The sequence below is a fragment of the Strigops habroptila genome, chromosome 6 (genome assembly GCF_004027225.2).
Source record: "Strigops habroptila isolate Jane chromosome 6, bStrHab1.2.pri, whole genome shotgun sequence".
Classification (NCBI taxonomy): domain Eukaryota; kingdom Metazoa; phylum Chordata; class Aves; order Psittaciformes; family Psittacidae; genus Strigops; species Strigops habroptila.
Genome location: NC_044282.2, coordinates 76,345,631 through 76,362,987, shown reverse-complemented (window position 1 = coordinate 76,362,987; position 17,357 = coordinate 76,345,631). Strand labels below are relative to the sequence as shown.

At 44.2% G+C, this 17,357-nt stretch overlaps 1 protein-coding gene across 8 annotated transcripts in view; it reads right to left on the bottom strand.

The window, feature by feature from the left end:
* The window catches only part of RIN2 (Ras and Rab interactor 2), an 82,397-nt gene that overhangs the window by 16,628 nt on the left and 48,412 nt on the right, over positions 1-17,357 (bottom strand). For 7 of the 8 annotated variants that reach the window (XM_030489133.1, XM_030489138.1, XM_030489131.1 and 4 more), the window contains 5 exons: positions 15,159-15,351; positions 14,283-14,394; positions 8,600-8,672; positions 5,453-5,544; positions 2,000-3,130 (listed from right to left, as the gene is read on the bottom strand). In XM_030489133.1, coding sequence (XP_030344993.1) covers positions 2,000-3,130; positions 5,453-5,544; positions 8,600-8,672; positions 14,283-14,394; positions 15,159-15,351 — 1,601 coding nt within the window. Of the gene's footprint in view, positions 1-1,999; positions 3,131-5,452; positions 5,545-8,599; positions 8,673-14,282; positions 14,395-15,158; positions 15,352-17,357 lie in introns of those variants that run through there. The other variant, XM_030489139.1, reaches the window with a different exon arrangement.

Here is a 17,357-nt window from a genome sequence, read left to right as displayed (position 1 = left end):
GGCTCCAGCTCTTCTCCACTGAGCAGGACTGGCCCCAACACCTTGTGCTACAGGCTCCCTCCCTGCCCCACCGGTGGCAGCAGTGGGTGAGAGTTGCAGGGTGAAGCTTCTGCCTGCTCTAACCTTGCAGTCACCAGGCCTGACCAGAACCTCTGGGCTCAGACACTGACTCGCCACCGCCATGGGACAGTACATGATGAACAGGAAGAAGGAGCACCAGCAGCACACATCCAACCCTCAGGTGACACACTGAGCAACCTGCACCACGAAAGTGTAAACTGACAAGAGAGGATAAATGACTACTCACAAATTTAAAATTTGGGCTGCAATTCTGTACTGAGTCAAGCAAAACCACAGATAATAGGCAGGACTACATCATAAGAAGTTCTCTATAGGGATGACTAAATCTTGCTGTCACGTAGTTATCTGCTTAGATCAGCAACATCTGATGCTCCTGACCCACTGTGGTTGTTTGCAGGCTCAAGCCATAGGCAGTAGATGATTCAAAAGTAAGTTCTTCCTTTGTTTAAACTATCCCACTTTATAAATTAATTGCATTTAATCACATGACCAAAGCCAGATTTTCTGTCAATAAAGAAAACCAATAGTTATATTTCATAGCTTAGGCTACTCCAAACTACTGAAACATTTAAAAGCAGACCAGTCTTCAGAGACCCACAGTCCGATTTAACCACACCCTTACAATGAAAAGCCCAAGTCAAACCAAGCTTCACAAAATAACAAGTAAACTAGATCTGCATTTCTTTGTCAAATATCCAATTCTCTGCAGAAATCCAGGCGAAAAGTCATCTACACCACTGCTCAATTTGCTGCTTTTTCTTCCATATAACACCCACATAACATTATTATTATAGTGAGAACATTAGAGTCTTTGAAAGAGTGTCGATTTCAAGGACACTTTTCCCAGTGTTATATTTGCTTTAACAGTGCTTGTTACTTTTGTTTGACTTTGTGTAAATGAAGTTGAGGTTACATGAGAACCTGTCAAGGACAGGCAGAAATCTCAACATAAAATCATCCTCTAGTCCCAGAGCAAGAACTATCTGCCAATTTTGCACGGGGCCAACTGTTGGGACGCTGGGATGCAGGAGAAAAACAAGCAAATTAGGACTGAAGTGAGCTCACAAGGAAAGTATTCTGCCCTGAGGGATGTTTACCTCCTAAATGTGGCTTATATGCTCTTTGACAAATACTGCTCAGAATCGGCAAGATAGAGGGGGAGTGAGATTTTATGCAGCAACAATGATTTCACTTTTGTGGATACACAAGTCCCTCTGTTGTTAAAACATGTGTTCAAACATATATCTCAGCGGCAACCATTTATAAACATGTATATTTGAACAGAGATATAGAAAAACTCCTATTAGCAGCCCCTTCTCTGTCTTGCATACATTTGGATTTTTTTAAACTCATAACTTTCTATTTAGCTTCAAGTGTAGGGACAGTGCAGCTTTGTTAGGAGTGAATGAGAATATTTGGAAGAATAAGATTTATTTCAAAAGTTGCTATGAAATGCCTCTCTGCTCCTGTCGCTGGTTTTGAATAAATTCTAGTTCTATGGCTACGATCCATATGGCTAAAATTGGCACAGTTTTGGTCCAAGAATCCAGAACTATTTCAGCCCAATTCAGGAAAAAATTCATGTGTGCCAGCAAATAAAGGATTCTGTAAACAGTACAGCAGCTAAAAAAAAAAAATAAATATATATATATATATAAAAATAATCAGAGGTAAAAAAGTGCACACTGCAGGTTGTAAAGATAACTTTTTATGAGCACCTTTGTAGCAAAGTTTTGAGTTGCTGGGGTGATTTGGGTGCAGGGAGGTGTGAGGCACTGTTTTAAGACTCAAATACTCCATGGCTTGAACTCTGCTAGCAAAGTCAACCCCACCTTTCCAAACAGGCACAAAGACAATCATTTTAAAAACAGATTACACATTTTCACCTTCTCCCAAAACACAGGATAGTGTTTCTTACCTATTTGGTCCTCTGGAATCAGTGATTCGATTGGGGGATCAAGTTCGGAACTTTGGGACAAATAGTTCTTGACTTGGGTCATGAACTGCCGAATTGTTTGCAGCATATCGGTGCTCGAAACATGGCACTCCTTGTTTTCCTGGAGAAAGCTGACATAGTCCTGTACCAGGCATCCAAAATAAGTGCGTTTGTCCTGGGACATCTCTGCAATTTTCTTAATCATCCTCTTTTCAGGGGTCATGAAGGAACTGAAAACTCCACTGACTTTCCGTAGCTGAGATTTCACAATCTTGGGGAGAACAAATGAACTGTTTCTTTTTTTCTTCGGCTTCAAAGGGGGTGCCATGCTCTCTTGGTCACTTTCCCCCTCAAAATCCTCCAGGCTGCTGTTTGTGTCCCCCTCATAGCCAAACAGTGGCATGCTCCGATCGAAGTCCAGCGAGTCAGACGAGGAGGTGGAAATGCTCATGTCGCTCAGTCTCTGCCTGCCTCCATTCCACGGGATGTGTGACTCAGAGCTGGTAGCTACCGTCTTCGGGGCAGCTGCTGGAGCCAGCTCAGGCAGGGTTTCACCTGAGACACCAGCAGCTTCAGGCACAGGCACTGAGCCGCAGCCCGGTCGAATCACCGCTGCAGACTTTGAGCTGCCTTCCACCTCTGAGCAGACAGCCTGCTTCTTCAGCCGAGGCGGCGGAATAGGCGTTGGTTTACTCTGCAGTAAATCCAAGCCTCTCTCTTTCTTATGGTTGACCGTTTCTGGCATGCTCGCCTGCTTTATAGTCCTGGAAAGCTGCGGACTCGTGAGGATGCTATTAATAGAAGGAGGTGGTGGCCGGGGTGGGGGAGAGCGAGGCCTCGCAGTGCCATTCACGTCTTGAGTTCTTGGGCTCTGCCTTTTCAGACTTCCACTGACATCCTGGCTGTGCACTTTTAAGAAGAGGGGATTAATGAAACACAGCGCTCCGTTGGTCTGGCTGCACTCCAGCTCTGAAGGCGTTCGGGTTCGTATAGAATGCACTCCATTTATAAGGCAGAGCTGACGCGAGTCTTTACAAGCACTGTCCAAAGGCACAGGCCTGCGGGGAGGTGTAGGATCCGGGAGCTTGCTGTTAGCCAGGGAGCTCCAAAAGTCTGAAAATCATCATTGCGTTAACATAAGAATGCAAACCAGCATGCAGATGGCTTTCAGAACATTCAGCTCAACATCACTCGTCTCCAGACATTTTGACAAGCTTTTATTGATTCAAAGGGGAAAAAAATTAATTCCAAATGAACCTCTTAAAGCCTCACCAGGCATAACTGCATGCTACCCTCCTGGGGCTGCTCTCACTCATCTATAAATAACATGACCAATGCATAGCTCCAAATCAACTCACTTGACTAAGTTTAAAAATAAGCTGAGAATTCGAAGAAAGGCATGGAGACTGTAACATAGTAATTCTTACCAACTTGAAACTGAAGGCATGAATGCCAAGCACTCTACAACAGGATTCATGCCCAACAGCTGTGTCTTGCCTACTGGGCAGAAGACAGGAAATGGCCCATGGTGACAGGCCACTGCCAGAGAACTTACGTAGGCAAAGACATATTTCTTTACATAGTCATGCAATGCTGTTGGTTTTTTCCAGCTCCATGACTTTACATCCTGCCTGCAAATCCCTCAGCAGACTGGCCAGTGTGCATGGCACATGGCCTGTTGAAAACATGCATCATGCAAGCATGATGCTGCAGGTGAAACACAAGAGTCAGAGAGGGAATCTTATGTTCATCGCATGAAACACCATAGGTTAGCAACGTTCTTCCTGATGTGGTTTGCTGGACCCACATGCTGTTGACCTGCCTTGTGCCACGCTCCCTCTGAGCCTACACTGTAAGAGAGCTCAGACAGGAGCTCCAACTCTCCATGTTCAGACCAGGTTCTTTTGTGCCTATGTGTTGTTTAAGGAAAGCTCACACTTACAGGAAGGGCCCTTGGGAGTTTTTACGCATCTCTTGGGTCTGCAGGATTGAAGGGCTGACTTCCTGGTGTGCTCTTTTGCACATGAACACCTAAAATTTCATCAAAATCTCACAGAAACTGTGATCTTAAATCTCACATACAATTGGTGTATTTAGGATCAATTATCTACCACACAGACACCGCTTCATCAGTCTCCTCCTCAGCTTTCAAACGTATTAGCTTAAACAAAACACACAATGTACACAGAGACTGTTCAAGCACAAGACTAACTCTGCAGCAAATAGGCCATGGTGCTCATGGGTACCAAGGACAAAGACAGTGCAGATCGAAGAGCTTGCTCAACACCACCGTCATCATCTCCTATACAGAAACTCACCTAATGGTACTTTAAGGCTTCCAGCTGTCACTGGGAGACTGTCTTCCCAATCAGATCTTACTGTATCCCAATCAGATTTTCTTTTCCCAAACCAAACATTCACCTAATCAACAGTTCCATGATTGCCTCTATTCCCATGAAAATCTGTACTTCCATGTAATTAGCTAAACTTGCAGATAAGCAGTGCAGAAGTAATTTGTCTCCTCTCTAAAGCAAATCCCTTAACTGCATTGCTACTCCAGCAAAACAAAATGCAAAGCAGTGCAATACTTCCCTGTATATGACTTTGCTGCAAAGTCCCACCAAATAGTTCTAGAGACGCTCATGCCAGCACTCTGATCTAGTGAGGATCTGTTTCTATATCGAAGATGATTCAAAAATCTGCTGGGACAAAGTCTGCAGACAGTCAACACTCCCTTCCTGCAAAAGGAAGTGCAGTCATTCAAGCACTTTGCAGAGTTGCTCAAGGATTCATCTGGGTGGAGCCTATGTTTCAAATCCCACTAGGCCTTGCGTCTCCTCCCAGCTCAAGGTATGTTTTACAATGAGCCTGTATTTGGTTGTTGCAGTCAAGTGATGCAAGGACATGTCCTTGCATTTTCTTTTGTTATTTTAAAAATGTCACCAAACCAATGTGTGCAGATATGTTCTGCAGATCCTATGTATACACTCCTTCTTTTATTAATATACTAGTGCACTGAGCCTCCCATCTCAAAAATCACCAGTCTCAGATTACATGTCAACCTGAACACAGAGTTCCTACACTCTCCTTGCAATTCCAGCAAATCATCAAGCTATGCTTGATGTAAGCCTGCAGCAAACATTAGCTCTTGAACGAGAAGCTACACCAAACCTCTGACTAGGGATTGTAAGGCTTTCTTTGCCCAAGGGCTGCCCAGAGAGGAGAGAGGAGAAAGGAAGGAAAGGGCACTAACAAAAATATCACAGAAGGCACAGAAGGAAGAAAGAGCACTAAGGTCACCATTTGGCAAGTACAAGACGTGGCTTCCCAGTAAGAGAAGCTTGTAGCTGACCATTATGAACTACTTACTGATACAGACTATTCAAGCTTACAGTAGTGCTACAAGGAATGACACCTATGCAGAGATCTACTTACTCAGTCCAAGCTGAGCAATCTCTTCAAGTTCAGCTTCTGTCTTTGCTGCAGAAATAGCATGAGGCAACTTCAGGGTGAATGGAAGGACATCCCTGTTGTCAAAGAGAAAAACAATTATGGCTTTGACAATAACATCCATAGTTTTAAAAACATTTGTTTTCAACACTGGCAGTGGCTGAGCTCTGATTCTTATTTTCTTCTTGAGCTGTGGCAGGTAGCAAGGGCCTTAAATACAAAGCACACAGTGAAACATTACTAACCCCAGGACTCCTTTACATTGGAAGTGCAAATGACAGTCAAGTCCCAAGTCCCCAGGAATCTATTTGGGCTTGTTTCCACAGAGCCATCCAATGTTGTCTCCCATTACAGCAGAAGCTTTTACACCCGGTCTTTTACAAGCACACCAATGAGATGCAAAAGTGTTATCTGCCCTTAACCCTTCAGTGATGCTTCTTATTCTCTGAATACACTATTGACTGCTCTCAAAGCTGAATTCCAGTTCTCAGAATAAAAATTTAAATGAGTACTTGGGCAGCTTCCCTAAACATTTCTAAGTCAGGATGTTTTGGTGCTACTCTGTCCTAGGCTGAAAACACACTTCATTTAAGAAAGTCCATAATTTATTCTCTTACGTGGTTTCTCTTCACTGCACACTAGAAGTTCAATGGATGTTTACAAAGGCAGATGCATGAATGAGTGAAAAACATGCCAAATCCAGTGTAAAAAGCTTTTAGACAGTGATTTTAAAGAACAAAACTACTAATTACATGCACATTGTTCGAATACTGCTATCAACTACTATACCTCTTGCCTGCCCAATTGGTACTGATACACCCTCAAACAACAGTGCATGCTAAACTGCAAAATCTGTAGTAGAAGTACCTGTGTAATAAAGAGTAAGTAAGGACAAGTGGAGCACGGGAATCCTACATACAACTGGTGTCAGCATGAATTTTTATGGGTTTTTTTTAGGCTGTGAACAAGCCAACCATCTGTTGTAGCACAGACAAATGGTAAGTTTTTATCACAAATATTCTCCATGGTGTATGTGAAAAAAAGCAGGATCTCAGAGAATGCCATTCAAATTCAAATCAAGCACATGCATGATACTGATGCATTAGCTAAAAAGTATTTGAAAGGACACTTTCAATGCCATACCACAGATAATCTAGAGTCTAGAACATCATCATGGACTTAATAGAAAGACAGGTAACCCTTGACTCCTCATACAGACTGACTGGGTATCTATTGCAAGAAATTCCCTCTGAGTTTAGGAAATCCTCTTGGGTTTGCTGTGGTGTATCCAAATCATAGAATCATAGAATAGTTAGGCTTGGAAAGGACCTTAAGATCATCTCGTTTCAACCCCCCTGCCATGGGCAGGGACACCTCGCACTAAACCATGTCGCCCAAGGCTCTGCCCAACCTGGCCTTGAACACCACCAGGGAGGGAGCATTCACAACTTCCTTGGGCAACCCATTCCAGTGCTTTGCCACCCTCACTGTAAAGAACTTCTTCCTTGTATCTCATCTAAACTTCCCCTGTTTAAGTTTGAAGCCATTACCCCTTGTCCTATCACTACAGTCCCTAAGGAAGAGTCTCTCTCAAAATAGCCACCTATCTGCTTCCCTAACGAGGCCCTACATTTTCCTCTTGCACCCCCAGCAATCCTAGACTGCTGCCTGAAGAGTACAAGGATGCTGGGTAGATGCTGCCACTTAATAAACATTAGGCAAACAGAAACATTTAGGATGCTTCTTGGCTGAATAGGGAAATAAGCATCTGCTTCCAGAAGCACACCCACAATCAAAGAATGAGCCTCATTTACTGAAGTCTATGGACAGATTTGCAGCTGAAGTTGTATTTATTAGTGGTATCTGTGGATAGGTTTGCAGCTAAAGTTGCGTTTAAGATGATGCACTTGTGATTGCCACTCTTTTCACTTCTTTTCTCTTTCCCAAAGGGCTACAAGAAAAGGAACAGATCAATACACAGATGAACAGTTTTGTATGTGCTTCCTGAATGGGAGGCCTGGCTGTATCAGGACACTGAATTCACACTTGGCTGACTGAAATACCATTAAGAAAGTTAAAGCCACTTTTAAGAGAGAGACTCATGAGTAAGGCAACAAGCTACTGCGTGTTGTGGGCTTACTTTCAGCAAACGTAAAGCAACTTGGAGCCTTCAGTGAAAGAAAAGGGACAAACTAACGCAAAGAAATCTACAGTTGCTGCATGCTCCCTGTAGGCACTTAAAAGGAATTTACCAGAGCCTGGCTAGTGCACAGAACTAAAAGGGTGACAAGATAAGGAACCTCTCATCATTAAACTGCTTTTAAATGCAGTTTCACCTCATTTCTCATCCAAATGATGACCAATTACTGATGTGGTAGAAATGCTGCTTTCATCACATGCATGTACAGCTCAGCAAAATGAAGGCCAGTAACAAAGGGCGTCTAGATGCTTCTCCACCACAAATAAAACCAGTAAGCACAGCAACTTAAGCGCATCCCCAGCGAGTGTTTCCCACATGAGAAATCACCACTGTCAGGCCTAATTGGCAACCTCATTGCAGTAAAAGGACCAAGACCACCAAAGTTGCCTCTCCCCCTTTCTTCAGAAAGCGTGCAGATGTGCAGTCTGCATCTGTCCATGTCCTGCCTGTGGGTGAATGTAAGGCTTGAGTATCATCTGGAAGTTTTCACCAGTAAACTAAAGTCAAACTGAAATCAACTGAAACACCAGCTATTTTTTCTCTGCATACTTCCTGTAAAACAGTTGGACAATCATAAACTGGAAAACTGATGAGGCAATTTTTGTTGTTCACAATTTGCATTCACATCTCAGTCATCATATGCTACTACAGTGTGACCTGACATTTTTCCATTTAAGTCCAAAAATGCTTTTTACTAGCAATTCCAAGAAACGGACATTGCATGATGGTTACAGAGCAGTTAAAGCATTACAAGACATCAGCTGAAGTAACATCCAGCTTGGCAACACCTCACAGTAACATGGTGGGTAACATAATACCAGCCTTCCAATAATCAGTACCAAATAAGACAGAGACTTGCTCTTTTGTTGTTTGTTTTGTTTTGTTTTCAAGACAGTTTAGCTCATGTGCCTCAGAACATGAGTCCATCTTACCTGCTAATACAGTAGAAAGCAATCAGCCTGAATAAATCAGCAAAACTTATTCCAGACCCCTCCAAGGAAAACGCTGCAAAAAAAGTCACAAAAGGGAAGAATCACACACCTACCCAACATTTTTTAGAAAAGCTTAATAAAACACATCTCAGATTTTACCATAAAATTCGTAAGTTCGCACCATCACGCTAGCTACTGGTTGGTTAAGAGAAAACAATTTTGTGGAAGAGTACCTTTCTCTGCTAAAGGCATTTTCAAGAATATACTGATAATCTTGGTAGTGGATTTGCTTTTGTATTCCAAACATATGGTCTAATTCCCAGGAAACAGATCAAGTGTGATGACAATTGCACAATGGTTTGCTAACAGACAATCATAGAATCATAGAATCATAGAATCGTAAGGGTTGGAAAGGACCTTAAGATCATCTAGTTCCAACCCCCCTGCCATGGGCAGGGACACCTTGCCCTAAACCACGTGGTTCAAGGCTCTGTCCAACCTGGCCTTGAACACCGCCAGGGATGAAGCATCCACAACCTCCCTGGGCAACCCATTCCAGTGCTTCACCACCCTCACTGTAAAGAACTTCTTCCTTATATCTAATCTAAACTTCCTCTGTTTAAGTTTGAACCCATTACCCCTTGTCCTACCACTACAGTCCCTAAGGAAGAGTCCCTCCCCAGCATCCTTGTAGACGCCCTTCAGATACTGGAAGGCTGCTATAAGGTCACCACGCAGCCTTCTCTTCTCCAGGCTGAACAGCCCCAACTCTCTCAGCCTGTCTTCATACGGGAGGTGCTCCAGCCCTCTTATCATCCTCGTGGCCCTCCTCTGGACTCGCTCCAACAGCTCCATGTCCTTTTTATGTTGAGGACACCAGAACTGTACGCAGTACTCCAAGTGGGGTCTCACAAGAGCAGAGTAGAGGGGCAGGATCACCTCCTTCGACCTGCTGGTCACACTTCTTTTGATGCAGCCCAGGATGCGGTTGGCCTTCTGGGCTGCAAGCGCACACTGCCGGCTCATGTTAAGCTTCTCGTCAACCAACACCCCCAAGTCCTTTTCTGCAGGGCTGCTCTGAATCTCTTCTCTGCCCAGCCTGTAGCAGTGCCTGGGGTTGCCCCGACCCCGGTGTAGGACCTTGCACTTGGCTTGGTTAAACTTCATAAGGTTGGCATCGGCCCACCTCACGAGCGTGTCAAGGTCCCTCTGGATGGCATCCCTTCCCTCCAGCGTATCAACCGAACCACACAGCTTGGTGTCGTCGGCAAACTTGCTGAGGGTGCCCTCAATCCCACTGTCCATGTCGCCGACAAAGATGTTGAACAGGACCGGTCCCAACACCGATCCGTGAGGGACACCACTCGTTACAGGTTTCCAACTGGACATCGAGCCATTTACCACAACTCTTTGCGTGCGGCCATCGAGCCAGTTTTTTATCCACCGAGTGGTCCATCTATCAAATTGTTGTCTCTCCAATTTAGAGACAAGGATGTCATGTGGGACAGTGTCGAATGCTTTGCACAAGTCCAGGTAGATGACATCAACTGCTCTGCCGCTGTCCATCAGTTCCGTGGCTCCATCATAGAAGGCCACCAAATTGGTCAGGCAGGATTTCCCCTTAGTGAAACCATGTTGGCTGTCACCAACCACCTCATTGTTTTTCATGTGCCTTAGCATGTTTTCCAGGAGAACCTGCTCCAAGATTTTGCCAGGCACAGAGGTGAGGCTGACTGGTCTGTAGTTCCCTGGGTCTTCCACCTTCCCCTTCTTGAAAATGGGGGTTATATTACCCTTCTTCCAGTCATCGGGAACTTCACCTGACTGCCAGGATTTTTCGAATATGATGGACAGTGGTTTAGCAACTTCATTCGCCAGCTCCTTCAGGACCCGTGGATGGATTTCATCAGGTCCCATGGACTTGTGCACGTTCAGGTTCTTAAGATGGTCTCGAACCTGATCCTCTCCTACAGTGGGACTAAGGTCTTCGTTCTCACAGTCCCTGCATTTGCTTTCCAAGACTTGGGTTGTGTGGTCAGAGCATTTGCTGGTGAAGACTGAGGCAAAGAAGTCATTAAGAACCTCAGCCTTCTCCAAATCCATGGTAGCCAGTTCTCCTGATAGCTTCTGGAGAGGGCCTACATTGTCCCTAGCCTGTCTTTTATTTGCTACGTATCTATAGAATCCTTTCCTGTTATCTTTTACATCCCTTGCCAAACTTAATTCTAGCTGGGCCTTAGCTTTCCTAACCTGGTCCCTAGCTTCTCGGGCAATGCTCCTGTATTCTTCCCAGGCCGCCTGTCCTTGCTTCCACCTTCTATAAGCTTCTTTTTTCCCTCTAAGTTTCCTCAGCAGCTCCTTGTCCATCCATGGAGGTCTCCTGGCCCTCCTGCTGCACTTTCTTCTAGACGGGATGCAACACTCTTGAGCACGTAGCAGGTGATCCTTGAATACCGACCAGCAGTCTTGGGCCCCCCTGCCCTCTAGGACTGTATCCCATGAAACCTTACTAAGGAGGTTCCTGAAGAGGCCAAAGTCTGCTTTCTTGAAGTCCAGGGCAGTGAGCTTGCTGCACGCTCTTCTCACCGTCCTGAGGATCTCAAACTCAACCATCTCATGATCACTAGAGCCAAGGCTGCCCTGGAGCGTCACATTTCCAACCAGTCCCTCCCTGTTGGTGAGCACGAGGTCCAGCATGGCACCTCTCCTCGTCGGCTCCTCTACTGCTTGAAAGAGGAAGTTGTCTTCCACACAATCGAGGAACCTCCTGGATTGCTTGTGCCGGGCCGTACCGTCCCTCCAACAGATGTCAGGATAGTTGAAGTCCCCCATGAGGACCAGGGCCTGCGAGCGTGAGGCTGCTCCTATCTGTCTGTAGAGCGCTTCATCCACAGAGTCCTCTTGATCAGGCGGCCTGTAACAGATCCCCACCGTAATGTCCCCCGTTGCTGTTTTCCCTTTGATCCTGACCCACAAACACTCTGTTACCTCATCACCCGTCCCCAGACAGAGTTCCATACTCTCTAGCCTATCACTGACATAGATAGCAACAGCCCCTCCTCGTCTGCCTGGCCTGTCTTTTCTAAACAGCCTGTAACCTTCCATTCCGACATTCCAGTCATAGGAGCCATCCCATCATGTTTCTGTGATACCAATGACATCATATTCCTGCAGCCTTGCACACATCTCTAATTCCTCTTGCTTGTTCCCCATACTACGGGCGTTTGTATAGAGGCACCTTAGCCAAGCTCCAAATGAAGCCGACTCAATGGGTGGGGCAGCTGGAACATCTCTACATCGCTCCAAGCACTTATTACAGGTGCTGGCAACTGACCAGGAATGTTGGGATGGATCAATGCTCCCCTCCCCCAACACATCTAGTTTAAAGCTTTCCTGACCAGCCTGGCAAGCCTCCTACCAAAACAGCTCTTCCCCTTCTTTGTCAGACCAGCTCCACCAGCCTCCAGTAGATCTGGCCTCCCAAATGGAGCCCCATGTTCTAAATAGCCAAACCCCTGACTATGGCACCAGCATTCTAACCATTTATTAACCTGCCAGACACGCCTAGCTTTTTTAAGGTCCTACAATAAATCAATAACTTGCTAATAGACAAATAATCAATAAATTCAGAGCCTTGAGCAACCTGGTCTAGTGAAAGGTGTCCCTGCCCACAGCAGGGGGTTGGAACTGGATGAGCTTTAAGGTCCTTTCTAACCCAAAGCAGTCTGTGATTTTCTGATTTAATAACTGAGGCTTTGTTTGCCCAGTGTACTAATATACCTAATATAAAATCTCTTATTTCCTCCTCTTGCATTCCATTCTACTCACTAGTTTTCTCCCCAGATGCGTTAGCATCTAACGGGAGCTGATAAATTTTCATTCACTTCAAGAAAAACATTTAACCTGAGAACCCTTTAAAAAACACTCTGACACTTCTGCATTGTGCAGTTGCCTTGCACAAGGAGGAAGAAAGACAGGAGCAATACCTTTAATTTTTTTCCCACGCCATAGCATTGTTTCCTATTGACATAAATACTTGTTCACAGTGAAAATGCAGAGCAGTGATTGCCACCTCACTTACACTAAGCTCTCTTTAATTTTAGCAGCAAATCTCACCCAGTGACTACAAAGATCAAGCAGAAGCAGCTCCTAGACTGAAACGCTCTAGATCTCTCACCTCTGGACATGACTGAGACCAGAACAGAAGGAAGAGCATCTAAGGAATGTAACAGCAGCATGAGACAGGTTCCTGACGTACATGAATGTGGGGGAATGTGAAGCCTGCGATTGCTTCAGCCTAGCCCCGAGTTAAGGAAGAGCCAGATGATGGGGGTGAATCTCCCACTGGTGTGGCTCACACTGTTGCTGCTTTTTAAATTCATCTCCAAGGAGAGCATTTTCACTGCAGCAGACACTTCAGGCATCTGGGCTCAAACAAGGCAGAGCCCCAGGCTTGGTGGGGAAAGCCAGAAGTCACACAGCAGTTTTGGATACCTCAGCAATGCCACTTGGTGAGCGGCAAAGGCATAACTTTGTCAGTACTCTATGCTGTAAGGCCAGCTCCCCCATGCCAAGGTTCCAGTGCTATTGACTATAAAGTGTGCACGTGAACCACGGCAAAACTTAAGTCAGGTACTGATCTGATCTTTTATCCAACCTTTACACTAAAGGACAGGTTGACCTAGTCATTTATGTGCCTGGAAAAAGGGATTTCGTTAACAGAGACACCAACAATACAGACAATAAGCATGCAGGTGGTCTGGGGGTGGGCCAAGAGAAAATGAGTGTTCAGATCCCAGACTGTAATTAAAACCTCAGCTATGACTGCTGAGTAAAACCATCAGTACATACTTCCCCCTTGTGGTAAAATTTTATTCATGAAACAATATTTTATTATTTTATTTTCTAGATGGGAGAGATGGAATTCATTAGTATATAAAGCTTAGAGCTTAGGCTTAGAACCTAACAGGCTTAGAGCACACTTAGATCAATTGTCACTGATAGCTTTCTCTTCTCTTTCCCATGCCTTGTTTGTAACTGGAACCAAAACCAGACATACAGAATTAACTTTTTGTTGCTGGGGGGGGGCTGAGAAAGGAGAGGTAAAAAGGAAAAACTCAACTAAAATTATTCCCATTTGCTCATTTTATTACAAAGAGAGAACAAACATACTTGGAATTATAAAAATTATTCATCTTGCATCAGAAACAGTTCCAAAAGGTTAATCCATCTATTTATTGCATATAAAAAAAACCAAAAACCCCACCCCAAACCCAAAACCAACATCTAAATTCGTAGACAGAGAGCGCTGAGGACAGAGATGTATCCAAGAACAGTCCCCTAAATACAAGGAAATGTAAGGACATTTCATTGGCAGCAGATAAGAGTTATAGACTGCATTTCTCCAGAAGATAACCAAGTTTCTACAGAAGATAACTGCCTATAATCATCAATGAATCCTGGATTCAGCAAGGTCCATAAAAAATATTCCAGTTCTGTCCAGCATAGACTTAAGCATTTCTGCTTATCTTCCCACTTGCAGAGCCCTACCCAGAGAGCACTGTAGGCAGTCTCTTCACTATTTGCATTACTTTGGGTATCTTCTGCTGTGGGTTTCACCAATGCAGAATGGCCCAGCTCATACAGGGTGACAAATAGCTGAAAAGTATGTAACTCAACTTACTGTATGTGCTTTCTTTTATTGCAAATTCTTTTAGGCAAGACCCACAGTCACTGGACAGACGCAGACAGATGACTTTCTTCTGCAATCTTGCAGATTTCCTAACCAGAAATATCTGTTGTGGAGTGAGCAAAAAGACATGGTTTTACCTTCATCACAGATGCCTTAATAGACACAGATTATAGACAAAAGGAACTGGAACAACTTAATGATCTCTGAATCTCAGAATATTACTTGGTCATTACTGTATCAGTAACTGTCCAACAGCTTAGTGTAAAATGGCAGCAGAACATTTAGGAAAGCACCTCATCTTGGTATGACACAGACATGTGACACCAAGTCAATTATGCCCTTCTCTGAGCTCTCCAGTTTAACACACAGCAAATCCCAAGCCTTGAGTCAAGTTGCAGAGCCTAGAAGAGACTGATGGTGGAGTGCCCGTGTCCCACCAGCCCATTCATGCAATCCTTCTGCATTAGAATCATGCCATCAGCCTCACCCAAGCAGACAGGGCCTGGTTTCCATCATAGCAACTTTAATGCAGACACCAGTATAGGACAAAATGCTGTCACTTGCCACTTAGCTATTGCTTTCTTGTTCTGGGGGAAATACATCTGTTACATAGAACCCTGGTTAACAAGGTCCAGCTTCGGAGCTTTACTTGCAGCAGTCTAGTTCTCAGCTCCAGAGGACCCCAAACTAGTCTCCCAGTGTATCACCCCAAGCAAATGGTCCAGCTGCCAAGGAAGCCCTCACTTCGATTGTCCAAAGCACAGAAGAAATGGGGGTGTGACATTAGCTGGTTAGTTTGTTTGGGTTTCTGCTTGGTTGGTTGGTTCTTAACACTTGCACCAAATAAATTGCAATGTAACTTCTTACCCCAGGAGGCTGGGCCTGCAGAATTTCCACGGCTTCAGCATCATTCAGACCAAGCTGCAGCCACACAGGGTGAGTATGGAGCAGCTTGTCCAATATGCTTAGCTTGTTGGATAGGCTGTCATATCCAGAGTCCCGGGGGCAGCTTTTTACATCATTTTTCTCAGAAGAGACATTATCCATGTTCTTTATTAGACTGTGAGGAGAAATGAAACAAAACAAACAAACAAAAAAAAAAAGGATCAGACATGCCAACCTTCTATAAACACTCAGTTCAGCAAACAGTCAGCACAAAGCTAATGGCACTGCTGCATTCTGGACTGGTATTTCTCCTACTGAGAATTCATATAATTGGTATACACAAAAATTCTTGTATCTGCAAGATTTTGCTTTCACTTGTCCTCAATTTAACAGCTAGCTCTACCAGCCCTGTCATCTTCACAGCTGCATATCCATATTTGTCCCCCTCTGCTAAGGATTCTTAATTCCTGCTCTTAATTCCTTTGGCTCTGGATTGACTTCTATGTGAGGAAAAAAGTCTAAGCTAAGTGTGGATGTGGCAACCTAATGTAAGGTTAAAATTTATTTAGGACAGGGCAGCTAAAGTTACTGCTCAATTCAGTAATGAAGTACAGTTCTTGGAGGCTAAAGATACTTGTTATGAGTTAAAAATACAGATAAACTAAATACTTTGGGTACGTCTTTTGTTATGCAAAACTGCGCCATCATTCATATAATACAGAACACCCAATACGATTGCACATGTGTTGCAGGTTCAAATTCATAATTTCTGAGCTAGAAGTACATCCTGTGATTCCTTCCACCAGTGCTAGAAGTTACTAGAGAAGAGTTACTTTGGTAACAACTTCTAGGTGGCAATATTTGAGCATAGATAAAAACCACCCTGCAAGCTCAAGACCTGACTCTCTAAGATGTCAGGCTCAGAGGCTGAGTTCTCCCTCCAGAGCTTTTCTGGCAGAGAAGAGGCTCTGAGCAGCAGCAGGCAACACAGCTGTATTTCCCCACTCCAAACTGTCTTGCAGCTCTTCTGAACTGTTTGTTTTGGACAGGCAATAAGCACCATTAACACCATTTACCATCTTCATTATGCCAGCTCCTGTATCCCGAGCAAGTGGGTAGAAACTTCACAAGCACAGGAACACTGAATACTTAAACACACACAAACAACCCAGAAGAACAACCCAAACCAGAGAACCAACCAAACCCCAGCAACCAAACAACAAAAAAACCCAGACAGCCAAACTGCCTTTCTATAGCTTTGGTCAGCAACTTACAGCATATTTAGACAGAGCTAGAGAGGAAAGTAAACAGAGTAGAGAACTTTCACCGCATGATTGGGTAAGAACAGGCACAATCATTCAAATCTTTCATTACCTGGATCAATTATCACTACCAGATCATCTGTGTGCTGCTCCCTTCCTTTTTCCTCTTCTTTCTCTTTTTGCTTATTTATGATGTATTGCCTTTTAGATTTGCAAGGCATCTAAAATGCAGATGATCTTCCCTCCCTGAGCATCAAAAGCTGTTAGTAACTGCCAATATGTCTCCAAGGGGCCCAAAATAACACAGAAACTTGCTGCATGCAGAAGGGAAGTAGTGTTTACATCAGTTATGACTGGGCTCACACTGCCACAATAGGAATCCTGGGTTCCCCTTTCAACTAGAGTTCCAAGAGAACCTAATGTTGTAATATACAAATCTCCACAAAAGTCAAATCATGAATCACAAAAGTGTTTTCATGAACTGTACCTCCAGTAAACATTGCTCAGAAACTTTCCACTCACCTTCAGAGCCAGTTAGCAATGTTACAAAGACAGCCATGGCAAAGTGCAAGTTATACATGGACACTGGCTGCAGGCTTAACTATATATAACTTATTTCCATTCCTTGGTCTAGAGGTGGAAACTAAACATGTTGCAGAGGGAACATGGCTGAAAAGGAAAAAAAATTTGTCTACAAAAGAAAGTTATATTACATGCAAAAGAAGGTACACGACTGGTATCAGCTGTAAGGCCTGGCACAGTTTGCTACCAAGAAACAACCTAAAGCTAGTAAGAGTTTGCATGTGTACGTAGGGTCACAGTGTTCCTCTTTGGTACGGCTGGCTTAGTGTTGTCAAACACACCCGAACCATTATAAATTGTAATACTGATTTGAATAGGGAGCTGTCAGGTGTTTGGA